Source organism: Styela clava, chromosome 9, assembly GCF_964204865.1.
Source record: "Styela clava chromosome 9, kaStyClav1.hap1.2, whole genome shotgun sequence".
Lineage (NCBI taxonomy): Eukaryota > Metazoa > Chordata > Ascidiacea > Stolidobranchia > Styelidae > Styela > Styela clava.
In genome coordinates, this window is record NC_135258.1 from 7,580,650 (window position 1) to 7,608,534 (window position 27,885).

At 34.2% G+C, this 27,885-nt stretch overlaps 7 protein-coding genes across 7 annotated transcripts; 5 read left to right on the forward strand and 2 right to left on the reverse strand.

The window, feature by feature from the left end:
* Positions 1-582: 582 nt before the first annotated feature.
* Positions 583-2,709, forward strand: LOC120339335 (geranylgeranyl transferase type-2 subunit beta-like). The gene has a single exon (XM_039407438.2). It carries the CDS (start codon positions 663-665, stop codon positions 1,668-1,670), a length of 1,008 nt encoding a protein of 335 aa, XP_039263372.2. The 5' UTR covers positions 583-662; the 3' UTR covers positions 1,671-2,709.
* Positions 2,710-2,745: 36 nt separating this feature from the next.
* Positions 2,746-9,666, forward strand: LOC144427126 (uncharacterized). The gene has a single exon (XM_078115816.1). The coding sequence runs from the start codon at positions 2,746-2,748 to the stop codon at positions 6,088-6,090; it is 3,345 nt and encodes a 1,114-aa protein (XP_077971942.1). The 3' UTR covers positions 6,091-9,666.
* A 54-nt stretch (positions 9,667-9,720) lies between these two features.
* LOC120339333 (uncharacterized) lies at positions 9,721-13,064 on the forward strand. The gene has a single exon (XM_039407436.2). It carries the CDS (start codon positions 9,728-9,730, stop codon positions 13,016-13,018), a length of 3,291 nt encoding a protein of 1,096 aa, XP_039263370.2. The 5' UTR covers positions 9,721-9,727; the 3' UTR covers positions 13,019-13,064.
* A 51-nt stretch (positions 13,065-13,115) lies between these two features.
* LOC120339334 (uncharacterized) lies at positions 13,116-15,605 on the forward strand. The gene has a single exon (XM_039407437.2). The coding sequence runs from the start codon at positions 13,239-13,241 to the stop codon at positions 14,520-14,522; it is 1,284 nt and encodes a 427-aa protein (XP_039263371.2). The 5' UTR covers positions 13,116-13,238; the 3' UTR covers positions 14,523-15,605.
* Positions 15,606-15,617: 12 nt separating this feature from the next.
* Positions 15,618-18,212, forward strand: LOC120339336 (E3 ubiquitin-protein ligase Hakai-like). Its single transcript, XM_039407439.2, has 5 exons — positions 15,618-15,751; positions 15,993-16,096; positions 16,333-16,419; positions 16,720-16,781; positions 17,236-18,212. Exons 1-5 carry the CDS (start codon positions 15,637-15,639, stop codon positions 17,801-17,803), a joined length of 936 nt encoding a protein of 311 aa, XP_039263373.1. The 5' UTR covers positions 15,618-15,636; the 3' UTR covers positions 17,804-18,212.
* A 942-nt stretch (positions 18,213-19,154) lies between these two features.
* On the reverse strand, positions 19,155-22,405 carry LOC120338802 (peptidyl-prolyl cis-trans isomerase-like 1). Its single transcript, XM_039406756.2, has 4 exons — positions 22,271-22,405; positions 21,405-21,559; positions 19,914-20,072; positions 19,155-19,489 (listed from the first exon to the last, which is right to left on the reverse strand). Exons 1-4 carry the CDS (start codon positions 22,324-22,326, stop codon positions 19,359-19,361), a joined length of 501 nt encoding a protein of 166 aa, XP_039262690.2. The 5' UTR covers positions 22,327-22,405; the 3' UTR covers positions 19,155-19,358.
* Positions 22,397-27,318, reverse strand: LOC120338801 (uncharacterized). The gene has a single exon (XM_039406755.2). The coding sequence runs from the start codon at positions 27,208-27,210 to the stop codon at positions 24,772-24,774; it is 2,439 nt and encodes an 812-aa protein (XP_039262689.2). The 5' UTR covers positions 27,211-27,318; the 3' UTR covers positions 22,397-24,771.
* Between the last annotated feature and the right edge of the window lie 567 nt (positions 27,319-27,885).

The window sequence follows — 27,885 nt, forward strand, 5'->3', positions numbered from 1 at the left end:
TTCCATATGGATGTGGTTGGCTTTAGGGTTAGGGTTAGGTAAAAAGGGACCTCCAGAAGTATGTGCACCAAGGTGGCGCACAACCTGAAAATAGTATGTGTGTGTGTGTGTAGCGGATTCAGGTTGTGCGACATATTGCTGCACATACTTCTGGAGCACCAAAAAGGTAGATAAAATTTCGCATGATGACCTATAATCCGGTACATAACCTTGTAAATATACCGGAAATAGCGCCATAAAACCATGGCGAGAGGCACCGTGGTTCTTTCGTGGCAGGAGGTGGTAATGACTGCGTCTCCTGTTTTGCGCTGTTTGCTTCTGTTTCGCGCTGTTTTCCTCTGTTTCGGCTGTTTTGCGCTCTTTGCAGTGTTTCGCGCTGTATTCAGTAAGTAATAAGACCCCTCGAATACATACAAAGTAAAACATTCAATTCCTCTTTGTTTGAAAACGCTGCTCGAATACTATCATGTTTGAGCATTCGTGTGTCAATTGTATGGACAGTAATATCTGAATATGGACGTCAGGAAGTTCTCGTACCTTTTGTATTATTTTATACAGTTATAACAACCGATTTTATATTTAATTTGTCCTTTATCAGATCATAGAAACAGGAGTTAACCATTTGCAAATATAAAAAGTTTAAAAGTAGGCGGCATTTTGCAATGGCAACCATTGTCAAAGATGTAACACTGAAGCAGGGCGCTTTAAAGGAATTGCTAATGACAAAGCATTCTACTTATTTAGCTGCTTATGGATCAAAGAAAAATGATTATGAATACTGCATGACAGAGTATCTTCGACTAAGTGGGATATATTGGGGTTTAACCGCGATGGATCTGTTGGGACAAATTGAAGAAATGAATAAAGATGAAATTCTGTCCTATTTAAATTCTTGTAAGCATGATTGTGGTGGATATTCTCCTGCACCACAACACGACCCGAGTATTTTATATACTCTCAGTGCGATACAGATTGCATGTATTTATGATCGATTGGATGTTATAGATGTGGAAAAGACTGTGGAATATATTGAAAACCTTCAAAATGAAAATGGGTCTTTCGCTGGTGATAAATGGGGTGAAATTGACACCCGTTTCTCATTTTGTGCAATTGCATCACTAGCATTACTCAGTAAGTTGAAAGAAGGTGACAGCAAAGTTGATTTGGAAAAAGCTGTTGATTTTATTATTTCATGTATGAATTTCGATGGAGGTTTTGGGTGTCGGCCTGGATCAGAGTCGCATTCTGGACAGATATATTGCTGTCTCGGTGCATTGTCAATTCTTGGTCAACTCCACAGAGTCGATGCAGATTTACTCGGTTGGTGGTTATGTGAACGACAGCTTCCATCTGGAGGCCTCAATGGCAGACCTGAAAAGCTACCTGATGTTTGTTATTCCTGGTGGGTTTTATCTTCACTTTCTATATTAGGAAAAGTTCATTGGATTGACAGTAAAAAATTAATCAATTTTATTCTTGCGTCACAAGATGATGAAACTGGTGGAATTGCTGATAGACCTGGTGATATAGTTGACCCTTTTCATACTTTGTTCGGCATCACTGGTCTTTCACTTCTTGGTGACTCTAGATTGAAGAAAGTTAATCCTGTGTTTTGTATGCCACAGTATGTCATTGATAGAGTTGGTATACAGATACAAACTTTGAACTAATATTGAAAACTTGTGCCACACTGTAATTCAACACGATCAGTGTACCACATGTTGATGCATGCTTTTGCACTATTTGATGTTTAAAGTTGATAGCAAACAATGTTAAGCAGCCTCGAGTTGAACTCAAAAACTCGTACTCAACTAACGCCAGTGTGACTTATCTAAGTGATTAACTCAACTCTTTAGACTCTGATTACCTGTGATTCGACGTGACTCAGGACTTGTGGTTCAGGGGTTTATACCCAACAATGATATTAAATCCTTCCAGAATATTGTTTTGTCACATTCACTTAATTGGAATGTCAATTTGTTAATGGTTCTACTACCAGGAGGTGGGTATGGTTTGCTATTTAATTTACTCTTGATATTGGAATAAAAGTATGGCCTAACCATAACCTGGTACACATACTACGTTCTGGTGTCCGTCATCTTGGTTCGCGTACTTCGGGAGTACAGATATGACTGCCATGGCAGATAGGTACAAACAGTTTTCGACTTGTATATCAGAGCAGACTATGGACAACATGGCTTTCTAACACCCTAATATGCGTGATTAATTTATCTTGGTTTAATGTGAAACACATTGAGATTTCAATAGATTAATCATTCATTTATTAATATACTACTTTTAACAAAATGCCGACTTAAATTATTTGTATAGGTAAATTATTATTGTTGAAAAATTGGACTGAAATAATTTCATGAAGATAACTAAGTGGATTTTTTTTTTAATTTACATTTGTCAGACTTCTTACAGGATGCCAAGTTTTCGTCGTTTATATGTTTATATAATTATATTCATATGTATTTTAAGATATGTAAATCATGAGTGATCTTATCATAGTAATAAGATGTTTCACAATAGAAATTGGTAATATGAATACATTTCCTATTCCCAAGCATAACATAATTATTACAGATCATGAATAAGCATCGCATCATTACTTATATTTAATTTATCATATTTTAAATTGAACGCTTAAGACAATATCTTTTGATCACTGTTTAAAACATTTAAACACTACTATTATATTTGTAGCAGTCATTTCGAATAAAATAATATCATTAATGAAATATGGAAACAGAGGTTGAAATATCTCCAAACGAAAAAGTTCTAGCCGAACAGTTGAAGGCAGTTTGTACACCCTTCGGTGATGAAAGGCGATCAAAACTAAAGGAATCAACTGATATTTTGTTTGAAATGGGCAAGTTATATCTTGAAAAAGCAAAGTCATCTACAGGAATGAAACAAAAACTTGATTTTATAAAATGTTCTGCTTTATTACACGGTGCTAAAGTTCGATATGAAAGAATATTATACGATATAAAAGGAGGAAATGAAGTTCACAAATTCCTCTTATCAATGGAGAAAGTGTTGTTGCAAGCTTGTGGAGGTAAACAGTGTGATATAACTCTCTCTGAATTATCCTCTCATATTTCAAAAACATTCAAGAATCTAAGAAAGGATGAAAAAGCTAAGTTACGTGAATTGGAACCACTTGATGAAGATCTTTCTGAAGATGAAATTCTTGAAAAACAGTTGAATAAAATTGAAACTATCCAACACATGATGAAGGAAAACACACAAAATTATATTGATTTAATGAAATGCATTGCTTATTATTGTATGAAGATTCTAGGAGATTGTCCATGTTCGTTTGCTCTCGTTGGTTTGGGATCTTTGGCTCGGGAAGAAATAACTTTATATTCTGATTTTGAACACATAATAATTCTTGAAGAGGGTATCGATGATTCTCCAAATTATCATGAAGTGAAAGAATATTTTAGATGGTTTGCTGTGATATTTGAGATTATTATGATTGGTTTGGGTGAGACTATAATCAGAAGTGTTGGCGTGAAAAGTATAAATGACCTTTATTCTGAGGATAAGTCTAAAAATTGGTATTACGACAGTTTTACTACTAGTGGTGTATCTTTTGATGGAATGGTTCCCCATGCATGTAGTACACCTCTGGGTAGACAAGAACCAACAAAAAATCGTAAGCACAAAGTTGAACTGATTCAACCTGTCAGTAAAATGGCTTCGTATCTAACATCGGATGAAGAAATCAAAAATGGTTACTATTTGAAAGAAATGCTCATAAGAACTTGCTTCGTTGGGGGAAATAGGGAGTTATATGATGAATTTCAAAGTCATAAAATAGCAATTCTTAATAAGGAGATAAAGTATGATGTTTCAAAAAACATTGAAAGACAAATAACCAGAAACGTAAACTTGATAGTTACAGGAAGGATTGTTACAAATATTGCTCGCAAAATTGATGTGAAAAACTTGTTTTATAGACCAATCACTGCGCTTATTAGTTATTGGGCTCGCCTTCTTGAGGTTCTAAATAATTTTTATCTGACAACATCATCCAGCTTTCTTATTTCTGAGATGATGTGTAATTTTCCTCTTACATATGCGCTTGCAGTTGCTCATGAACTGCGCTTGAAAATATATGCAAAATCGGGATGTCGTTGGTTCAAAATTTATACGGAGGAAATATTTGAATATGTCAGTAAAAATTGTGCTACACATTGCCTCACACAAATATTTGTTCTTAGCGATAATCTTCATGAAAAGGCCAGAGAGGCCATGCTTATAGATAAACCTTCATTTGAAAATCGGCCTAAAACAATATCTGATGGAAAAACTTTGGCCCAGATGCAATTAGCACGTTTTGAAGATGCCATTCCTAAACTTCGGGAAGAAGCAAGTTTAGAAAAAGATTTATTGAGTGCTAAACCTTCTACTGATAATGAAATCGGGATATACGATCTGAGGGTGATTGAAGCCACATTGATGGCAGCTAGACAAACCAATAAATTACCTCCAACAGAGTGGATCAACCATACAGAGATTTATTTGAAAGAAATTATTGAAGATGGTACAGAACATCCAGCTAGGATTTCGTTTGCAATGAACTTGCTGGACATTGTGTATATATTTCAAGTTAATCCTAAAGAATCAATTGAATTAAATAATCATCAATTTGAAAGATTTATTGGTCATGCGGGGACCCAATTTCTGATGCAAATTCGTTTCACCCAAGTAATGCAAATGACGATTTGCATGAGTCCTGCAGAAATGTTAGAGTATTGTATGGAAGGGATGAAAAAAAACAATGACATATGCTCACTCTATGGCTTTAAACTTGGAATAGCTTTTGCAGAAATAGAGATGGGAAACAAAGTTGAAGGTGCCGACAAGTTGCTTTCTTTGGTAAAAGATCTTTTTGAATGCAAGTGTCGTATGTTCGGGAAATTACTTACCTTAGAAATTGTGGCGTATATATTTGAATTTCAGATGGTACAAAACTTATTAGAGGATGCATATCAGACTTTGGAATTAGCAAATATCATTGAAGAATCTCAAATTGAAATTGTTAACTTGGAAGCTGTGAGTGAAGGTATTTTATCAAGTGGACTGGTTGGAATGTGTTATGTGGAAAGAGGCATTGAAGAACAAGACATTAGTAAGGAGAAGGAACTTCTTTTAAAAGGCATAAGTTTCTGCCGGTCACCTCCTACAAGAGAAAGATTGAAGAAATCTACCAAGCACTATTATGAATTGGGCATCAAGTCATATATACGTACATGTTTGGTTTCTACGGAATTGCAAGACGTACCAAATATTTGTAGTCTTTACTCTGATGCTCTGACCTCCTTGAAAAATGACAGTTTCTTTCGTTCATATTTTCTTATGGTTATCCCAAATTTACTTGCTATTTTTATTGCAGAAGAAAATCTGATGTTAGTCCTCTATTCAATATCATTTACTATTGATCATTTACAGAGTTTGTTGTGTCACCCATTCGTGATTAGTGAGATGAAAAGTTTTTTGACCAAAATACTCAAAATTGTACTGTGGGAATCTGTGTTCTGCGATCCTGCTTTGACTGCTATAGTAATGCAAGCAGAATTGGATTCTAATTGTTTAGAAAGTTTGAACAATATTTTATCACATTATGAAGAAAATTATTTCTTTGCATCAGTTGCTACTGTATGGAAAAGATTAATTAAGGGCTGCTTTTCAGCTAAAGATCTTCAACAGATTAATTTTTTTGTTGGACTCAAACTCTTTATCTCCCTTGGACAACATTCTTGTGATTTTGTAACAAAAACTATAAAAGAATACTCTTTGATTGGTGACAATATGACCAGTAATTTGTATAACAAAGGTGTTCAACAATACATAGACAATGACTTCCAATCTGCTGCCCGTTATTTTTGGAAAATAGTCAACAATACCAAACATCGATCAACTACACAAGTACGTTCTATTGTAATGTTGTATCACTCGATTATCAAAAATCCATCCGGATTTGATCGTTGTGTCATCAAAGGTTATTTGAGTTTGACTCAATCTCATTTTTACAAAGGAAGACAAAAGTATCATGTTGCTGGAATACGATAACTTGGAGACGCATTATTATTTGATGATATACATGTGCAGATATTGGTTTACAAACTGTGTAATTAGAATTTTTGTGGATTTTTTAATGTCTGATTAATGTGTGTTATGTCTGGTTACCCTGATAAACAATTGAAGCTTTTCAATTTTGCAGAAGTTTGGATTAAATTGCACCAAAAGTCTGTGATTTGTTTATACAAATATGGCTCATTTTTTCGGTATGTTTGGTTCTATCCATGTTTTGCTGTTTGCTTTGCATTTAGTGCAACAAGTCTTCAAACCATTTTGTGTTTTATTTTCAATACACTGATTATGTTATAGCCTACATATTATATTCTTTATTTGAAATACTACATATTGTTAGATAATTAGTAATTTATTTTTTGATTTTGATTTAGAAATTTCCTATTCTGTTAGATAATTTGTACCATTGTGAAATTACCGTATATCCTTGCATATTAGCCGAGTTTAAAACTCAAAAAAGGGCTGGAAATGCAGAAATTTCCCATTATGCTTGGTCACTATCGTATGAAGACAATTAGGACACAATTTGCTTCTAGATTTTTTGCTGTGGTCGCCCAGGATATCTCGACTATGTTAAAATAGGTTATACAATAATAATTGTAAAATATTTTCAATCAAAAAATTCATTAAAACATTAAATATAATAATCAAAAAATGTTTGGAAGGTGGGTGCCAGGCTGTGTGGGCTTTGTTCGAGATTAATATAATCACTAAAAATGATATTCTGAAGGTAGTGAATTGCGATATTGAATATTAAATTCAAATTGAACATCTCTGGCTTTGATATGGCATTATACGATTTGTAGGGTCGGCTTATATGCGAATTTTCACAAATTTGCTGTCTAGGGCTGTTTAAGTGAGGATATACGGTACATTTACTTTTGCCTGATAGACATATACTAACTAATCTATTTAATGATATTCTGAATTCCAGTGGAATTCAAAGTCTGTTGTTTTTCCATATTCTTCTCTTTAAATATGGAAGGACATGTTATAATTAGTGTGTATACTTGGCACACTACAGTGCGACAATCATACATATGACTGTGGGATGGCTATGTTTCTCTTAGCTGCCGCCCCTGGAGCTTCCATTTCATCATTTTTGTTGTTTTCTTGGTGGATAACTGTGGAATATATTCTGTTAAGTGCACTTTTTCTAATGAACATTTTAGCTATGCTTATGAAAGATTTTCTCTGATGTCCTGGAGAAATACAGTATGCTGTTCTATATATTCTTCACTGTAAATATGGAAAATCATTTTTTATTGAAGAGTACCTGTATGTATAATTGCCAATATTTTCGAGCTTACTTTTCATTTATATATGTCTTAGCGCAACAAGTGTTAAACACAATTTCCAGTTTGAATAATTGCCAATATTTTGCAGCTTGCTTTTCATTTAAATATGTCTTAGCGCAACAAGTGTTTAACACAATTTCCAGTTTGAATAATTGCCAATATTTTCGAGCTTTTCATTTAAATATGTTTTAGCGCAACAAGTGTTTAACACAATTTCCAGTTTGAATAATTGCCAATATTTTCGAGCTTGCTTTTCATTTAAATATGTTTTAGCGCTACAAGTGTTTAACACAATTTCCAGTTTGAATAATTGCCAATATTTTGCAGCTTGCTTTTCATTTAAATATGTCTTAGCGCAACAAGTGTTTAACACAATTTCCAGTTTGAATAATTGCCAATATTTTCGAGCTTGCTTTTAATTTAAATATGTTTTAGCGCAACAAGTGTTTAACACAATTTCCAGTTTGAATAATTGCCAATATTCTCGAGCTTACTTTTCATTTAAATATGTTTTAGCGCAACAAGTGTTTAACACAATTTCCAGTTTGAATAATTGCCAATATTTTGCAGCTTGCTTTTCATTTAAATATGTCTTAGCGCAACAAGTGTTTAACACAATTTCCAGTTTGAATAATTGCCAATATTTTCGAGCTTGCTTTTCATTTAAATATGTTTTAGCGCTACAAGTGTTTAACACAATTTCCAGTTTGAATAATTGCCAATATTCTCGAGCTTATATTTCATTTAAATATGTTTTAGCGCTACAAGTGTTTAACACAATTTCCAGTTTGAATAATTGCCAATATTTTCGAGCTTGCTCTTCATTTAGATATGTTGTACAACAAGTGTTTAACACAATTTCCAGTTTGAATAATTGCCAATATTTTGCAGCTTGCTTTTCATTTAAATATGTTTTAGCGCAACAAGTGTTTAACACAATTTCCAGTTTGAATAATTGCCAATATTTTGCAGCTTACTTTTCATTTAAATATGTTTTAGCGCAACAAGTGTTTAACACAATTTCCAGTTTGAATAATTGCCAATATTTTCGAGCTTGCTTTTCATTTAAATATGTTTTAGCGCTACAAGTGTTTAACACAATTTCCAGTTTGAATAATTGCCAATATTCTCGAGCTTACTTTTCATTTAAATATGTTTTAGCGCTACAAGTGTTTAACACAATTTCCAGTTTGAATAATTGCCAATATTTTGCAGCTTGCTTTTCATTTAAATATGTCTTAGCGCAACAAGTGTTTAACACAATTTCCAGTTTGAATAATTGCCAATATTTTCGAGCTTGCTTTTAATTTAAATATGTTTTAGCGCAACAAGTGTTTAACACAATTTCCAGTTTGAATAATTGCCAATATTCTCGAGCTTACTTTTCATTTAAATATGTTTTAGCGCAACAAGTGTTTAACACAATTTCCAGTTTGAATAATTGCCAATATTTTGCAGCTTGCTTTTCATTTAAATATGTCTTAGCGCAACAAGTGTTTAACACAATTTCCAGTTTGAATAATTGCCAATATTTTCGAGCTTGCTTTTCATTTAAATATGTTTTAGCGCTACAAGTGTTTAACACAATTTCCAGTTTGAATAATTGCCAATATTCTCGAGCTTACTTTTCATTTAAATATGTTTTAGCGCTACAAGTGTTTAACACAATTTCCAGTTTGAATAATTGCCAATATTTTCGAGCTTGCTCTTCATTTAGATATGTTGTACAACAAGTGTTTAACACAATTTCCAGTTTGAATAATTGCCAATATTTTGCAGCTTGCTTTTCATTTAAATATGTTTTAGCGCTACAAGTGTTTAACACAATTTCCAGTTTGTATAATTGCCAATATTTTCGAGCTTGCTCTTCATTTAGATATGTTGTACAACAAGTGTTTAACACAATTTCCACTAAAGTGGTAAAAACTTGTACTAAAATAAAACCTGTGTCTCGTCACAGCCCAATAACCCTACAGAAAAGGCCATTACTCCGCTTATCACTATTTTCAATCTATTTCACATGATTATGGAATGTTTTATGCTATTTCCTAATCTCTGATCTATTTTAGGTGACTATGGAATGTTTTATTCTATTGATGTTGATATGCAAAAGTTTCATATAATGTGTCATATGTATTTACCACTTTTTTTATTTCCATATGTTAGTATTTTGCCAATTCATTGCTACAGAAGAGAATATATAATAATAAGAGTAATTATCACCTAATTTGCATTTTACGTTAATTTTTTTCTCAAGGTGTACCAATAGTATTTCTTATGTAAAATATACGAGTTACTAAATAACGATTAGTTTGAAAATGGAAACAGAAGATGAAATATCTCAAAAAGAGAAAGATTTAGCCGAACAGTTGAAGGCAGTTTGTACACCCTTCGGTGATGAAAGGCGATCAAAACTAAAGGAATCAACTGATATTTTGTTTGAAATTGGCAAGTTATATCTTGAAAAAGCAAAGTCATCAACAGAAATGAAACAAAAACTTGATTTTATAAAATGTTCTGCTTTATTACACGGTGCCAGAGTTCGATATGAAAGAATATTATATGATATAAAAGGAAAGAAGAAGGTTCATGAGCTCTTGGTTTCTTTGGATGAAATTTTATTTGTAGCTTGCAAAGGAAATAAGTGTGATAAGAGTCTGTTTGAAATTTCTTCTGTTGTTGCTGGAAAATTTAAATATTTGAGAGAAGCTGAAAAGCAAGATTTAAACAGTTTGAGAATCATTGATGAAAATCTTCCAGAGAATGAATGTCACCAACAACAATTAATTAAAATTGACGTGATAAAAGATTTAATGAAAAAGAACACAAAGAATTATATAAGTTTGATGAATTATATCGCTGAATATTGCCTACGGATACTTGGCAATTCTCTCTGTCCTTTTGCTATAGTCGGTTTGGGATCTTTAGCTCGCGAGGAAATAACTTTATATTCTGATTTTGAACATGTAATAATTCTTGAAGACGGTATTGATGATTCTCCAAATTATGATGAAGTGAAGGAATATTTCAGATGGTTTGCTGTGATATTTGAGATTATTATAATTGGTTTGGGGGAGACTATAATCAGAAGTGTTGGCGTGAAGAGTATCAACGATTTGTATTCAGAAGACAAAAGCAAAAACTGGTTTTATGATATGTTCACACCAAGTGGTATTGCATTTGATGGTATGGTTCCTCATTCATGCAATACACCACTAGGTAGACAAGAACCAACAAAAAATCACAAGCACAAAGTTGAACTGATTCAACCTGTCAGTAAAATGGCTTCATATTTAACATCGGATGAAGACATCAAAAATGGTTACTATTTGAAAGATGTATTGTCTCGTACTTGTTTTGTATTTGGTAACGAAGAGTTGTATTTGAATTTTAAGGAAAAATCCAGACATATCTTAGATGGCCAACCAAAACAAGAAATTGCTACTGATATTCTTAAGCATGTAAGAGAGAATGTCAACCAAGGTGTTAAATCTAAAATTCGAACACATATCAGCGCATCATATGAATTAGATAGCAAAGTCAATTTTTACAGACCGTTTGCAGTGTTGTTGGGTTACTGGGCTCGATTTTTTAAGTTGAAAGAAGAATCCAGTTTTGAAATTATCGTAAAATCAAAATTCAATGAGACGTATCATCATCCAACCATGTATGGCTTTGCTGTTGCTTGTGAAGCAAGATTGAAGCTTTACAGTCGTTGTGAGGGAAATCGAAAGTCATCAGAAAATATTCTAAATTATATCGGTAAAAATTGTGCCATCAATTGTATATCAATTATTTTGCATCTTGCAGATTCGATAGTGAATTTGGAAAAACGTTATATAAAAGGTGAATTACTGACCCATGTTTTTCCTGGACCTTCTCCATGTCCGGGTGCATTTGATGGCTCTTCACTGTCGCTTTTATCATTAGGTTTTCTTGAAGAAGCCCGGGTTAAATTTGAACTGGAGAAATCTTTGCTTGATGAAGATCCATGGAAAGATAGGTTTCCCTATGCTGGTGTACTTCTTCCACTTGCCATTACGTACTACCAACTTCACGATAGGTCTGAGGATGTGAATTATTTCAGAAAGGCTGAAAAAGAGATTGAGTGTTTATTAGCAATAGATGAAGATAGTTCAGAATCTTTCCTCATTTGTACCATGTTACTGGAAATATATTTTGATTCTGAACGTTATGAAGAAGTTCTAACTCTTGTGGAAAAGTGGTTTAAAAAGGATACTGTAAAAGATAAAGGCATCACTTTCTATTTACGATTGAGGCAATTCTCAGCTATGGGATTATTAAAAAAGCCAAATGAAATGCTCAATTTTTGCTTGGGAGAAATTTCAAAGCATGAGGATGATGTTTCACAGTTGCTTTTTCAATTTGGTTCTGCTTTATTTTATATTGACTTGAAGAAAGACGTGCAAGGCAAAGATATATTGAGCAAATTATCCGATTCTGTGATGCAAATGAGAGGTGTTCCCAAGGTGGCGGTATTGATTTTCATGTCGTTTGTTTTTAGGACTCAAATGAAGAATGACTGGTGGGGAGATGCCTTTATGACATTAGAGAGGTCCAGAATAATACAGGAGTCGCAGATGCAATTGGTTGATGTCGCACATGCCGGTGGGGCTTTAGTATGCCCTGATGCTGCCTTGTGCTATACTATAATAGCCAAACATTTTATGCCTGAAGCCAAAAGACCAGAAGTTCTAAACAGAGTGATCGAAATTTGCCGTCGTCCTGAAAATTTGGTAGTCTGCGTCAAGCATTACCAATATGCTCTCACCTTAATGTTGACTTTAGAGAGCCAAAACTTGGAAGTATTTGATATCAAAGCATTTAACACAGCATTATCAGAAGCACCGCATGTTGTTATAAGTGACATTACTTTACAAAGTACCGCTTTAAGAAAAGAACTTATTCTTCTTGATTATTATCAAGAACAAATATCAAATGGAAAGATCATGGATATTTTTCCCTTGGTTATTTCATTTCTTCACACGTTTAATTTCAATCTTTCCCACCCTTTGCTATCTGTCAGTATAAATGCACTTTTCATTTCTCTCATAGATGCCTTGGCATTGTTGATATGTCCAGGCGATGGCCAACAAGTAATAAACAGCTTTAATGTTTGCTTTTGTGTTGAACGACTGCAAGTTTTTCAAATATTTTATGATACATTAATGCTGGAATTAAAACATGAATTAAACCACAGTTCAAATTTCTTTTGGAAAAAAGTGCGATCACACCTAACTGTCAATAAACAATACATTTATAAATTGTTGAATCTTGTTATCAAAGCTGTGTCTATTGATAAATGGGGCCAAACTCAAAAAATGATAGAGGATTATGCTAATAGGATACTAATAACTGGTCCCAGTGACCCTATTGAATCTAAATACAATTTTGCTATTGCTAATTACCATGTATGCAATTTTCCTGTTGCTGCAAAATGCTTGTGGGAGGTTATTTGTCAGGTAAAAAAAGGTGACATTCTCCACATTAGAGCTATTGTAACTCTACTGTTTGCTGTAATATTGCACATGAGATCATTTGGCTATATGGTAGATTTTGGCCCAAAGTATATTTCATTGTGCCTGTAACAATTTTGATTTTATTGGCCCTTTGTGTTGCAAATATTTATTTAACAGTTAACAATTATGAAATATTTCCATTCAATCCATATATGCAACTCTTTAGAACAAGTTATTCCTATGTGATCAAGTACAATTTGTTCCCAGTGTAATACTTTGTCAATAGCAATATTTTTCTTTTTAGAAATGTATATGTAATATTAAAGACCACTCGTATTGGATATTGAAAATGTCCCAACGTAATTCGAATACGCCTTTGGACGTTAACAAACAACCAAAGAAACCTGCACCTCCGATCCCCACACCCAGGAATGCTTCATGTTCACCACTCTCAGGTAATGCAAATGGAATCACTGTCAGAAAGCAGAAAACGCCAAGACAAACAAAAAGTGAAGATGCAGCAAAGGTGATTAAAATGAATGGGGAAATTTTAAGATATCGAAAAAATCTTCAAGAAGGTTTTAAAAATTCAAATAATGTGAATGATAATTCACAACAAAAAGATGCTGATTTGATAAAAGTCGATGAAATTCAAACATTAAAAAAAGATTTGCAAGATTTATTAGAGAAGAATACTCAATGGCAAGTATACAATGAGCAAAGGGAAGATTATGTACGAAGTTTGCATGAAAAGTATAATACTTTGCAACACCAATGTCATCATATGCATGAAAGAATTGCTTCATTAACAGACAATCCAAATCAGTTATCTGAGCAGCAACGAAAATATTATGATGGCCTGCTAGTGGAAGCACGGCAGCATCTTCAAGTGAGTCGTGACGAAGCGACACAATGGAAACAAGAGTTGGAAATAGCTAGCAAGAAATTTGAAGATGAAAAACTCAAGCTAAGAAGGGAATTAGAACATTGGAGAGTCAAATATGATCGAGAAAGAAATGCAAATATGAGTTTACAAAAGGAAATGGAAAGACACAAAAAACAGAATTACGATAGTTACAACAAAGAAAACTTGGATGAAATATCAATACTGAAAATGGAAATGGGAAAATGTAGGGAAGACTTCAAACTAGAACGCCAGAGGAGAGAAGATATTGAAAGAAGATTAAATGGCCTTCAAAAGAAATTTAGAGATTCAGAAATTTCCTCCCAAAAGAAAAGATCTGATCATTTGATGGAGTATGAACGTGATAGAACATACATTCCTAATACATCTCATGATGCTGCACGAAATTGTCACGTTTCTCCACCTAAAGTTAAAAAAATTACAATCAGTCATGAAAAATCGCAAAGTAGGATGCATAAAGAACGAAAATCTTATCCTGCAGAACCTTTACCATATTCTTCTAGACATGAGAGACCACACAAGGAAAGGTCAACGACAAAAAGGGAAGACAGAACCGGAAAATTGAAGCAAAATAAAAAATTAAATCAAACTTATAGTGAGTTTGGACATCATCATGCTGCTGAGGAATTAAAATGTCCGAATTGTGGGAAAGTATATGGGGTAGAGGAACATGAGTTTTTATTGATACACATTGATTCTTGTGTGTAGCACTCCTTACTCATACACTATATAGTTCCATTCTCAACTAAAAATGTAGCTGCGTGCCACAATCATTTTAGTACCACATTCATAAATTCATAGCTATGTCAATAATAGAAAAGAAGTTGGATTACCAATCAATAATTGCTTCTTGATGCAGATGATTAGAAAATATTTATCATAGCTTTGCCGGATAAAATATTGCTTGAACCAAAAGCTACTCGTAGTATGGATAAAAAAAGTTAGAAGTAATAGAATTTAAATTTGTATAAATCCTAGAAAGAAACAAAGTATGTAATCTTTATTTCATGTGTCATCAAGACGAGTCTTGATTTGTGTATTTCAGTAGCTTCCTTCTTCGCAGAGGGTAACTGATTCAAATCCTGAATCCAAATCATAAGTTCACCTTGTATAAGGGATGGTTCCGGACTTCTTTGCATACAACATGCTTCATTTTTTTTTTGCAAAAAATAATACAGTTCGGGTATTAATATTTATTCTCCGTATGAATAAAATAAGGTAAAATTTTGAAATTGCAAAAATGATTTATTTGTTACACTGCATTTTTGGTGTTTGTACTTGTTCTGATGTTTATTTTAACTTGGATTGAGTTTTTCAGGATTTTTTTTATTCAGAGTATTGCTGTCTTGTTGTTTTAAAAGATCGCAAACACTTTGTTCACATTTTTATTTCTGTTTCGAGAATTTTACCGCACTTTTTTTGCTGCTTTTGTTAAGTTTCATATTTGCTAAGACAGGGGTCACCGTTGTTGTTTCTTTTATATGTGAAATTTTACTGTTTTATTCCATATTTAGCATAAACGCTGCCAATTCTTCACTGCCTTTTTTATTACAAATACATTTGCAATGAATATTTTGAGACCACCTGTAGATTTAGATAATGAAAAATTTGAATACATGATTTTTGGTGTTATCTACTTGGTTCATTTTTACCTTGTCCAGAAAACAACTCGATGGGATGTTTTGATTTTCTGGTGGAGGAAAAATAAAAATGTTACTTTAGATTTATTATATATTTGGTAGAATTTTTATTTGAATTAAGTCACTGAAAATATTATTTTATATCTTTGTATTCAGTCAAAAATATAATAAAATTATTGGTCATGGACGACGTTGGGCATAAAAAACGAAGGCACGATACACATTATGGGTCTTCTGATTACCATCCTCGTTACAAGAAACACAACATGGGAAACCAAAGGGATGATTGGAGATCAGGTTTGTGATATAATATAAGGACTTCAAATTGAATTTACGAAGCAAACTCAAAATCTATTGGAACTCAAAAGAATTAATCTGGACAATATGGGCTTAGTAAATTTGAAGTGCCTAATATTTGTTTGCTGACCTTTGATCCAGGAAACGGATATCAGTATTCTCCACAGTTGATTTTGAACTAAAATCTTTCAATTAAAATAAGTTCATTTCTTTTCACTTGGCACCATTGTAAATTTTACAGGTCAAAATTTTCGTGACAAAGATCGCTACAATGAACGACAAGAAAGAAATCGTGGTGGGAATAACCAGTACAGAGATAATTCCGATTCAATATGGGATGTTGAGGTTTGCTTTGAGTATTCATCTATGTATTATTATTGGTTTATTACAATGTATATGTCATAGCTGAATTGGTGTGTTTTTTTAATATCGGTTTCATGATTCTCAGATGATGGATTCTAAAATGTTCTTGACAATTCAAAATGCAGTATTTCATATAAATTTTCACTTAAAAAACTCAGAAATAACAATAATTATACATAAAATTTAAAATTGAATGAAATGACTTTATATATTTTCAGATCAATCTTATTGGGCAGAAAGATCCTAATCCAATGATACATCTCTGTGATACATGCAGACTGCCCATAAGAAGTTATGGACGATTGGTAAGGATATCGCCCTTGTTATATGAATTGACCAGCGGATTTGTAACTTAATATGGAGAGTTATAGGAGATATGAAAATGTGGATAGGGTATTTTGAACCTTGCTTTGGTATTAATTGAATCGGAAAACTAGTCCTGAACTGGTAATTCGACATGATATCATGGTTTATCATATAATTAGGCCTTTATGTTGGATATTTTCCAGTAAAGTACTTCTGTAAATTAGTTGGTGCTTCATAGAAATGGAGTTTTCCAAACCTCAATTCACCACCATTATTCTTTATATAACCATTATTTTTAGATTCCTTGCAAACATGTTTTCTGCTTCAAATGTGCAAAAAAGACAGACAAGAATTGTCCAAGGTGGGTTAGATGTTTGAACATTTGTTGTAATAGCACCATTAAGCCCAGATGGATTCATTTTTAAAAAGAATGGTTGCAATTCTGTGCTTGCTAACTATTCTATACTATTTTTAACGATCAGTAACAATGCATCAGATCGTTTTTTGCGAGTGGCAAGATTGGTGGAGCTACCTGATCGGTTCGCTAACACATATTTGCTAATTACCAGTTACCGCTATTAATTTTTTCCATCCTTCTGAGCACGAAGTGGACCTGGGATTCTAATTGCAAAATTCTGTTCGCTGTTATGATTTTTGTTGCTGGATAATATTGCTGTTGTCTGCAACTAACTTCAATGTGCCTGAAAAAGATGGAAGATGTCGCAAGAAGATTTACTTATTTTATCTTCACTAATTTAACAGTTTTATAGGTCCGTATATTTCAACCACTATTGAACCATTTATTTTCATTATAGATGTGGAGATGAAGTTCATCGTATTGAACAATGTCGTCATGGCACAGTTTGGATGTGTGGTGTTTCAAACTGCAGCAGAACATACTTATCACAAAGAGATTTACAAGCTCACATAAATCACCGCCATGACAAGCCGCCTCCTCCACCAACTTTACCTACTGTTCCTATGCCACCATTGACAGCAGGAGGGATACTGGTGCCACCTCCTCCAGTATCTACAATCCCGCTCCAAAACCTTCCGCCAGTTCCTTCCCCTTATGTCCTAATGCCGAATGTTTCTACAAATCAGCCCCCTCCATCAATTATTCCTCAGCCTGCCGATCAAACAATCCCATCATCTCAGCCTATGGACATGCTTACTCGTCCAAGCAGCAATCTAATAACAATTCAAATTCAGGATGATCAACAAAATATCATCAATTACAATCAACCCCCTCCCCAAGCACAGCAGTCTGTAACATACACTTCAACAGCAAACCAACAACCCCCAGGATCGAACAGCCAAAACAATGCTCAATGGCTGCCACCCCGTTCTAATAGATCACAAAATCATTCGTCTAATTACTAAGTATTTGTTATTCTTGCGTGTGAAAAACTTGTTTCAAAGCGAATTCTCAGCATAGATGTTTTGGGTCACGACTTAGACCTATGAATCGCGTTTGCTAATGAGTAGTCATGTTGGTCTGGGGACAAAGAATCATCATCTTTCAACTACTGGCAAGATGCTTTCAAATTTTCAGTAGTCTAATTGGAAATGTCTATTAAAATTGTTTCCATTTTCTTTAGGCTTCTTTCAGCCTGTTATTCACTCACTCGTTATTTCTCTAAATAATTGCATCACCAAATTAAATGCACATTCAGTTTTTCCTTCCCATGTAATTGTGTTGCATGTAATGTTTTTTTTTTCATGCAATAAATTGCAATGTTTTGGATATTGTTTTCACAACATTCTGAATCAATAAAATATTTGTTTTCTACATGTTTCAATCATTATTGTGTGTGCTTTCCTCTATAACAAACAAGACTTTGTCAAACCTTCTTGGTCCGACAAGTTCAGACTATTTGCGTTTTAGAAATCAAGGTTCCAGTGTGCAAACCGATTATGCGTGATCACTGAAAAGCGAACCATTATGGATCAAAACAATTCGATGAAGTTTGTGGGTTCTCATTTATTTGATGCACAAAGATTTTTATTGCATCAGAAATATGCAGTTTATGCAGTCACATACCCTGCTCCCAAATCAAGTGACTTCCGTGAAGTTTATTTGATTAGTCACTGATTTGCTGAAACCATATTGTTCTTCTACAACTCATATTTCACCGTAAATACTATGTACCGAGAAAGGTTTACAAAAGGTCCTATCAAACCATGATGGTCCATGAGGTAACGTTTCAGGCTTTTCATCAGAATGCGCACACATACTCAGCTCCTAAAATAAGGGACTTCCACAAGGCTGTAGTTTAATTGCTTAGTGTCATGGTCACTGACTCGCTAAGACCATTTTGACAGTGTTGTTTCTCTACTATTCAAATTACACTGTGAATGCTATGTACTGAGAAAGGTATGTTTACAAACCTATCGAACAATGAGGTAACATTAGGCGGTTCAGGTAACGAGTTTGATTTTAAGCTGCTTAATAATAATATACAGTAAATTGATAGGACGCTTGGGCATATTATATTCAACACTGTAGCGACATATTTCAGTACCATGACGGTGAACTTCAAATCCTAAATCCACATGCCATCCTGTGGTCCTAGGAGTCTGTATACCGCGAACCTAGTCTTAAGAAATTTCTATACTTCCATTCCGGTCTATACTATAATAAATTTTGTTTGGCTTGGCCTCCTATTTTTCAGTTCCAACTAGCCTAAACTATCGTAATTTAAACCCAAAAGCTTTGGTGGAGATTTTATTATAAAACAGTGCAGAGACAAAAAATATGATTGTAGAAAACTACCATCAGGATTTGAACTTACACACAGGATTGTGAGCGAAATGTTCTATCGTCCCTGTACTGTCATCACAGCTACATACGGAGATTGTTTGCAAGTTACTAGAATGAACAGCACGCATAGATCCAAGATCTGCCTAGATTTTGTGGCTCATTTTTCTTTTTTGATCAGTCGACAGGATACGCCTTTTTAATAAAAACATCCTCCGTCGGTCGATCTTGATTATTAGTTTCCACCATTCCCAAGTTTGCGACAATCGGCATTCCTTTGCAAACACGACCAAATATGGCATGTTTACCTGCAAAATTGGATATAAAACAGCAATTATTTCTTAATAACTTCACACAGGATTTTGGCAAAAATATTGAGGTTATTTAAAAGATATTTTAACATGACTGGCCCAAGTCCTGATCATGTAAAAATCAAAGCAATGATTTCGTTTTCTTTCGCTATTTGTTTGTCTGAATTGAAACTGAAAACACCTGAAATGAGATATGGCCTAGATTCCCAACATGTGTTACTTTTTCCAAATAGTTCAATTGAGGTGTGGCTGGCTTTCAGAAATCTTATTCTTGCGGAGTTATATAAGAGATTTCATCATACATGAATAATGCCAAAGTTGGCTTCAACTTGCATGGGTGGACATAACCTATCCGGTCAGTGGTTGAAATGTCAATCCTTCTTAAATTCATTGTTGTGAACACACAATAAATACAACTTACCATCCAACCACTGAGTTGGAGCAAGTGTGATAAAAAATTGGCTTCCATTTGTATCAGGTCCTGAGTTTGCCATTGATAATATTCCTGCTCCTGCATGTTTGAGTTCTTTATGAATTTCATCTGCGAACTGAGGTCCGTAAATTGAAGCCCCACCCCGACCTGAATTAACAATAACATCGAAATTACAGTTTCATGATACAAAGTTGTAATTTAGAACCATTGCATAAGTCAGAATCTAAATTGGTTCAGATTCCAATAGTGGGCCAAATCTGACTCGTTGGGTAACTCAATTTGGCCCGCTTGATGCTGCCACAACCAAACAAGAACCAAATTTCAATGTTTCAACTGAAAAATAGCTCACAGAATTTGTTGAGATTGTGATTAAATTCAGTTTTGGCACGAGGCTTATTCTTTTCCACTTTTGTTTTTGTAACACTGTAAATATTGTTCATAAAATGTAACTTTTTTCATCACACTTTCATGGCCAGTCTAGGTGGGTATAAATTTGGTTCTTGGTCCAAAACCTTTCCCATCCCTGCAATAGACTGTTGTTGCTGCTTGATAAAAGTTTGGGAATTTCCAGTTTCAATTGCCTGCAAATATTCTCTTCCCAAGAACACTTATCTGCGAACTTGGATACTTGGTCGAATTACTGTTTTTCTGTTCTGCTAGTTTACTACAATGAGTGATTTATATACAGTATAATTAGGCGGACATCAAGAGGTCGCTGCTTCGTGGTTCCAGTAAGATGTAGGACGAAACGTTACATAAATACATTTGTGTTTATGTGCAGCAGGACTCTTGAATTGCATAATTTAGTCATTTTTATTCCTGCTACAGCATTAACTATCATAAACTCATAGAGAAAGGATAGGAAGTGTGTCTCGCACAACCCAACTCATAACCAACCTACCGTGTTTCTCGAAAATAAGGCCTAAGCCTGAATTTTAAGAATGATTTTAATATAAGTCCCCCCCCCCCATAAAATAAGACGCAGTCAATAACGCGAAACTTTTTTGACCTAGTCGATAGTAATAAATCTCTCCTACATGTTTTAAGTAATTAATCTAAAACGTGTGAGAGTGGAAAACGTGTTATTTAATTAAATGGATATCGATTTTCCTATTTTGTATATTTGAAAATCTCATAATTCTCTACTGTGTAATTTTGTTCTCTATGAAAGAAAATTATAGACATCTCCTGAAAATAAGCCCTAGTGTTATTTTTTTAAAGAAAACTGAAGTAAGACCCGGTCTTATTTTCGGGAAACACGGTATTTGGACATGAAAACTTTTTGACGCCAACAATGCTATATTAAATAATCAAATAATCGGACCTCCTGAAGTATGCGCACCAAGATGGCGCAGAACCTGAACGCAGGTTGTGTATCAGGTCAGGGTTCAGGTTATGCGACATTTCAATGCGCATACTTCAGGAGTACCGAATAATCGAGTCAGCTGGAGAACAATAATGGTTTCGGTATCTCCTTACCAGTGGCAGTAGGATCTCCACCTTGTATCATAAAATTTTTGATAATTCTGTGAAATTTAGTGTTGTCATAGTAACCTCTTCTTGCAAGTTCGGCAAAATTTGTGCAAGTCCTGGGTGCGTGTTTCCAGTATAATTCAATCACAATGGTTCCTGAACTGTTAGGAAATTTGAAACAGGAAGTTGAACAAGTATAAATTCATTGATGAACATTATATAATTATAACAGCTAATGAATCGAATAAGTTCAGTACCAAACAAATTTGTCATTCTTATCACAATATGACAAAATTTATTGAAAACACAGCCAAAAAATGCAGACTTATTACATACCTTGGCAACTATCTTTACTAATTGTAGCAGTAAATTGCGAAGAACATCACAGTAAATCATAAAATAGTGAGTTTGATTAAAAACAATTTGGAAATCGAGAGATATAGATTCTCAAAACAATTTTGCAAGTTGCAAGTGTGGCAAAACAGCTTGAAAGGAAACCAAATTGTTTATTTTTTTAAGAATATTTTCTTGCACAGCAAGGTCATAAAAACTTACTCATAAGAATGATCCCAGAGCAAAGCTATCATATAAATGCCAAGAGCTGCTGACTCTAAAGTCTAATAGCCTGGGATTGCATTGTTAATTGACACGATACCTGAAGTAGTTTGCATCAATGACAGTTAAGAGGTAGTGAATTTAACATAACTGGAGTTCGTGAAAAAAAACTTTGGGTGTAGAATTTTTTTGTCTGCAAACATCCCAGAAAATAGAAAAAGTAGATTACAGTCGTATTCTAAATAGACTGTGTAGGTTCAGTCAGTGCAAGATGAATACAAAAACTATGATTGACATGAGTCAAAAGCAATACTTACGAAGTTTCCATTGCTACTTGGCGAGGTTGCCATGATGCAGAAGGTATACCAGCCATGAGAAATTTATGAAACTTCTATTTTTAATTAAGTTAATTTAAGTTATAAATATGGATGAGAAACAGGAGCTTGTATTCTAACATATAAATGACAAAAATGTATAATTTGACACAACATAAAATACTCTGGGTGCAAATAGATAGCAACAACAATTATGAAGCAATGGGTCAAAACAGCAGAACTGGGGAAGAGACTGGGTGTGAGTCTTGGGGCAATGCGAATGATGCTACAATGCAACATAAAATTACTATATTCTAGTCAAAAGCTTGAGGAATTAATGGAAAGTTTTTCATTTTATTAGTACAGTTAAAATATACCAATTGTGACAAAACCAGCAATTTGTAATACACAATAACAGTGAAAATATGTTCATACTTTCAAATTGATATTCACGATAATGGGACTTCACTATAATATGGCTGATAGGTGAATTTTTGAAATTGAATGTGAAAGTGTGAATTTTTTATATGGATGCATCCGAATGTCGTTAACGTAAGACAACACTTTGCGAAAATATGCTTTGACATTAATCTATCCAATGTCAATAATAAGAGTGAAAATGTTAACTATTTCAACTTTATAACGAAATTTATCTTAGGTGTATCAGAAAACTGAATAAATATATTGATTCATGTCGCAAATATTAAAGAAATAGGATAAAATCAAATGCAAAATTTAATACAAATGACAACATTCTTTGCTCAAAGTCAATATAAATGGCAGAAAAGCAACAATAAATGCGCAGGCAGTGAAATTCAAACAACAATGCTGCTGTAAGCCTGTATTAGATAAAGCGCTGTGAAACATTAATTTATATAGGCTTGATCAATATTCATATACTATTTGAATTAGCTCTTCGATAAATTTTTATGACAACATATAGTGAGTACACTCACTCAGAAGAAAGAATCGCACCTATAAGCAAGACTTCCAGGATTACAGCAGTTTATTTTGAAATTTGAACAGAATTATTTTGAGGGTCTTGTTTTATTAAATGTCTATATTCAAATAGGTACAGTATTCCAAAAATGGATGCTAAAGGGAATAAAGTAGTAACTTGAAACATCAAATTTTTGAATAGCCTACTCTTTTTTTGATGAGATAGATTTCATGGACACCCCAATTATAATTCTGAAAGTAGGGTATATTGAGCCTAGATTTAAAAAAAAATGAGACTAGAATGAGCAATGAATTGTATATCAGATTTTGTATTGTTGAATTGCCTGTAGTCTGTGTCAATATATTGCCTCTAATCATTGGTAAGGCATCATAGTGCATCATCAAGTAAATGACCTGCACATTAGGAGATATTGCTTACACACTAGAGTGAAAGATAATGCAATTCATATTATGTATACAGCACAATGACAAACTCACAAATATATAAATAAAAATTTCATCAATCAAAAAGAAAAAATATGAAAAATAAAAGTCAATTACGTGTTAGTTTTAATAATAATTGCAATCAAGATGAAACAATTAATATCATAGAATGATCTCAACCCATATTTTCTATCACACAATAAAGTGTGCACTTGGTTGTGTAGTGAATAGAAGTTGGCATAACTGGAAAGATCACTATAGGCATTTTCAAAATTCCCAACTAAAACGACTTGCCAAATTTGCAAGCCACCCCCTGGATCATGGAATGTTTTCTTAAAACTTTTAACAGGTTGCTTTTAAAAACTAAAATAACATTTCAAGATGCATAACAAAACATTCCCTATCCTCATCACGGGCATTATACCATAACCAAGTTTCTGTTGAAAAGTACAGTTCAAACCACATGCCAAAATTCACACCAATGCTACTCCTTGAAAAAAACGACACACATCAAAATATAACCATCATTGATGACTGAATATACCACCAATTCACTTCCCAGAAAGATTGCAGTGCATGCCATGGAATGTCTAAAACCAGACCAGACAAGGGCAGATTTGGATAGCATTCGACATGAACCAATGATCCAGCAACACAATAAAGAAACATCAAGGAATTTCACAACTAAAGGAAAAGTTTCCGCAATGTTAATACAGTTTTTTTAGGTCAATTTATCCCACAAAATTTATGAATAATGCTAGATGTGTTGGAAACTTGAAATTAAATACACTATGAAAGAATGGTCATCACTTAGCAGATCTATTGGAGTCCCTAAAAGAAAAGACATTGTGCGGTACTCACTCAAAATTGTATTTCAGAAACTGTCTTAGTTTACACAATGTGTATAGAAATTTCGCTGGAATAAGCGATTGTATAACTAGATTGTATCTATTAAAACAAAAAGTTTTTATGCTTCAGTTGGAATTGTACTCATCTGTAAAAAATTATCAAAACCAAAAAGTTCACCTCGAGTTGAAAAAAATATGAAGAAAAGCGAAAAATATGTGCAGTATGGTGTTTCCTAAAAATCATACCATTGTAGGCAATTTTATCAACTCACATCATAAAATAATCACATCAGTCTGGCCTTGTTGACCTTTATTATTCATATTACATTTTCCAGATGGCGTTGAATCAGACATTGGGTCTACAAGGTCAGTGCCTTCTAACAAAGTACCTTGCAAAGGGGATGAACTTTGAATAAAACAATTTTCAACATCGGTGTCATTTCCGACTACTTCATGTATAGCGCTTCCTAAAATAGGATTTTTATTGTCTTCATCATTACTTGTTTCTTGATAAACTAAAACATCTGATGTGGTGATGACATCATCATGGCGTGGTGATGTCATATCACTCGGTGAGGCTACTCCATCCCCCTCATCCATGTTATTTCTTACATCATCAGTTGATGATGTAACATCGTTTCTTGATGCGTGATTAATATATGACAACATTTCCGGTGTGAAGTCGACACTATTTACATCATCAGACATAAATAATACTAAAGGATTGTTGGAATCAGAATTTTGAACAAGATAAACACCTGCAGCAGATGTAGGCGTCAACTGAAGTGTAGTGTTCACATCTAAACTCTCTTCTGCAGAGATAGTTTCAGTTTGTAATGGTTTAGCAAGATAACCATCTGCAATTTTCTTCTCATCTTCTTCTGAAGCCTGAACTTGCACCTCGTTAAACGTATCGTTTGAGGTCGAGAGATGTGACATCACCAAGTTTCCATTCGAATCTTTGTCAAGAACAACCCGACTCTGAATATCATTATTAGTATCGGTAACATAAACTAAGTTACTTTGTGTTGCAAGTGGAGAAATATTTTCAGAGTATGATAAAGTTATTCTATCGCCCAGCTTGTTGGTAACCTTCGATTGCTGATCGAGATTAATTTTAGCGGAAATTTTACCGTCATCATCTGACAATTTAGAACCATCCCGATGAACATATAATTTAACTTTGTGGTCACTCGAATCCCAAGAATTAAGTTGTCTTGAAATAATCTTCGATAATCCATTCAATAAATCTTTCAATTTAACGTTTTTAATATTAGGGTTCTCGTGTAGATAAACTTGTTTCAATGACCACCATTTAATTCTAAGCCATTGAGGCGAACGTGAACTTTTCCATCCGGAACTTAATTTTCTCCAATCAATTTCATCCTCTGCCTCAACACCGAGTGCGTCAATTCTTTCAACCAGAGTTGCATCTTCAGCTTTTGTCCATCTTTTCCCATTGCACATTTTCCAATTCAAATAGTTCAACCATTTTGCACGGCATTGTTTTTCAGTTCTGGTACCAACTAATGCAGCAACCGTCGTCCAACCTATATTAGCTGTGACTGATGTTCCATATTTTTCACCTGTTAATGTATAAACGGCTCGAGCAAGTTTCAATTCTTCTTCTGCAGACCATTTTCCTAAACTGTGCTCATTGTCCAAGACCAGTCTGCAACGATCTTTAACAGAATCTGAACTACGGCCCATTTGATTGCCAATTAAAGTCCAATCACGACCATGTTTCGCATGTAAATCTTTTAATTTTTTAATCTCTTCATCGGAATATTTTCCTCTGTAATTTTGGGAATCATACATTCTTTTCACCCTACGATAAACGGCAAATACAGGGCGATTTAAACCCACTGAAATCGTAGGATAAAACTTTGGTCTATCATATTTACTTCCATGGAAAATAATTTGTTTCGCATCATCAATTCCATGCTCCTTACAATACTTTTCAATGTTGCTTTCGAGGAGGTCCACTTCATCTTGTGTCCATTTTCCAGTCTTCCAAGAATGACCACTATTTCGCAGTTGCACTTTATCTGCTTTTGTTGTGACCCAAGTATTTCGAACAGGGTCTGCATTCTCAGGATCTGACGTATACTCAAACCTTTGATAAGAGTGGTCAACAGAATCATTGTTTTGGGTTTGATTATCAAGTGAAGTTCTGCTGTTTAAATTCACTGGCGGAACTCCTAAACTTATGTCATTATTTATTGAAATACGTATTGGTACACCAACCTTATCTCCACCTTTTATTGCACACAAAGTCAAATCATCCTTACTACTTTCTTCAATTACAAGCATTCTGTTTTGGTTCGATACATCATCAGCCGAAACAAAAACTTGACTTTGTCGATGAGTTGCTTCAACATCTGTTACAAAATCTTTATCAAGAATATCTCTTTCAGCAACAGAAATAAAATAATTTCCACCTTGACCAAAGTTTATATCAGATTTCACAGATTGTGGTAATTTCTCGCTATTATCCTCCCTAATATATTTTGCTAAAGGAACATAGGGATATCCATAACCTAACGAAGGATCAGCAGCTTTTCGTTTGCTTCTTGAAGAAGTACCGGTATCAGGCAAGTTTTGATCAATAGAAAGATTGATCTCATCAGACATAGAATTCCCACCGTCCATCTGTGAATCTAAAGTGCTGCTGGAACATCCAAAAGAACTCTCATTTTCCAAGCAGTCCATGGTTGTTCTTTTGTTTATTTCAGCAGTAAAATTTCACAGTGCAAATTACTCATGATTTAAAACTAATAGTATCGGTATTACATCATGAAAATCCTGCAAAACAAATAGACTATATTCAGATATTTTAACAAAATACGTAAAGGGTGACAGTTCATAGGGGGGTCTCGTGTAGTTTCGTACCTAACATACTTCTAGTGGGCGTAGCATCACAATTTTTTGACATATCAATCCTAACCCCCACCTGACTATGCCATCCAAAAATTACGTCACTACGACATCACAATCACGTCATAGAGCTTGCCAAATATACGTACGATCACCCGAAATGGCATCGGCGCCGACGATAAAGAACTTACTAACGTCAGCGTTCTCTCCCATATTGGATCGTCGCGACGAAAAAACGAGAGAAATAGTCGTTCGATTTCGGGTGCGCAGACCAGATATTATATATACGCTTTGGCGCAGACGAGCTCGTCTCGGATGACAGTTCGTAGAGTTTAAGGGACTGTATTACGTCACTGTGACGTCGTAGAGACGTAATTTTTGGATGGCGTAGTCAGGTGGGGGTTAGAATTGACACATGCAAATATTGTTATTCTACGCCCACCAGAAGTATGTTAGGTACGAAACTACATGAGACCCGTTTTTGCATATGTTAATCCTAACCCCCACCTG

Coding starts and splice junctions, on each gene's coding strand:
- LOC144427126 (XM_078115816.1), top strand. CDS start 2,746: ATGGAAACAGAGGTTGAAATATCTCCAAACGAAAAAGTTCTAGCCGAA.
- LOC120339334 (XM_039407437.2), top strand. CDS start 13,239: ATGTCCCAACGTAATTCGAATACGCCTTTGGACGTTAACAAACAACCA.
- LOC120338801 (XM_039406755.2), bottom strand. CDS start 27,210: ATGGACTGCTTGGAAAATGAGAGTTCTTTTGGATGTTCCAGCAGCACT.
- LOC120339336 (XM_039407439.2), top strand. CDS start 15,637: ATGGACGACGTTGGGCATAAAAAACGAAGGCACGATACACATTATGGG. Junction 15,752..15,992: donor AAGGGATGATTGGAGATCAG/GTTTGTGATATA, acceptor TAAATTTTACAG/GTCAAAATTTTCGTGACAAA. Junction 16,097..16,332: donor ATTCAATATGGGATGTTGAG/GTTTGCTTTGAG, acceptor ATATATTTTCAG/ATCAATCTTATTGGGCAGAA.
- LOC120338802 (XM_039406756.2), bottom strand. CDS start 22,326: ATGGCTGGTATACCTTCTGCATCATGGCAACCTCGCCAAGTAGCAATG. Junction 21,560..22,270: donor CAAGTAGCAATGGAAACTTC/GTAAGTATTGCT, acceptor ATTTCCTAACAG/TTCAGGAACCATTGTGATTG. Junction 20,073..21,404: donor TGGAGATCCTACTGCCACTG/GTAAGGAGATAC, acceptor TTGTTAATTCAG/GTCGGGGTGGGGCTTCAATT.
- LOC120339333 (XM_039407436.2), top strand. CDS start 9,728: ATGGAAACAGAAGATGAAATATCTCAAAAAGAGAAAGATTTAGCCGAA.
- LOC120339335 (XM_039407438.2), top strand. CDS start 663: ATGGCAACCATTGTCAAAGATGTAACACTGAAGCAGGGCGCTTTAAAG.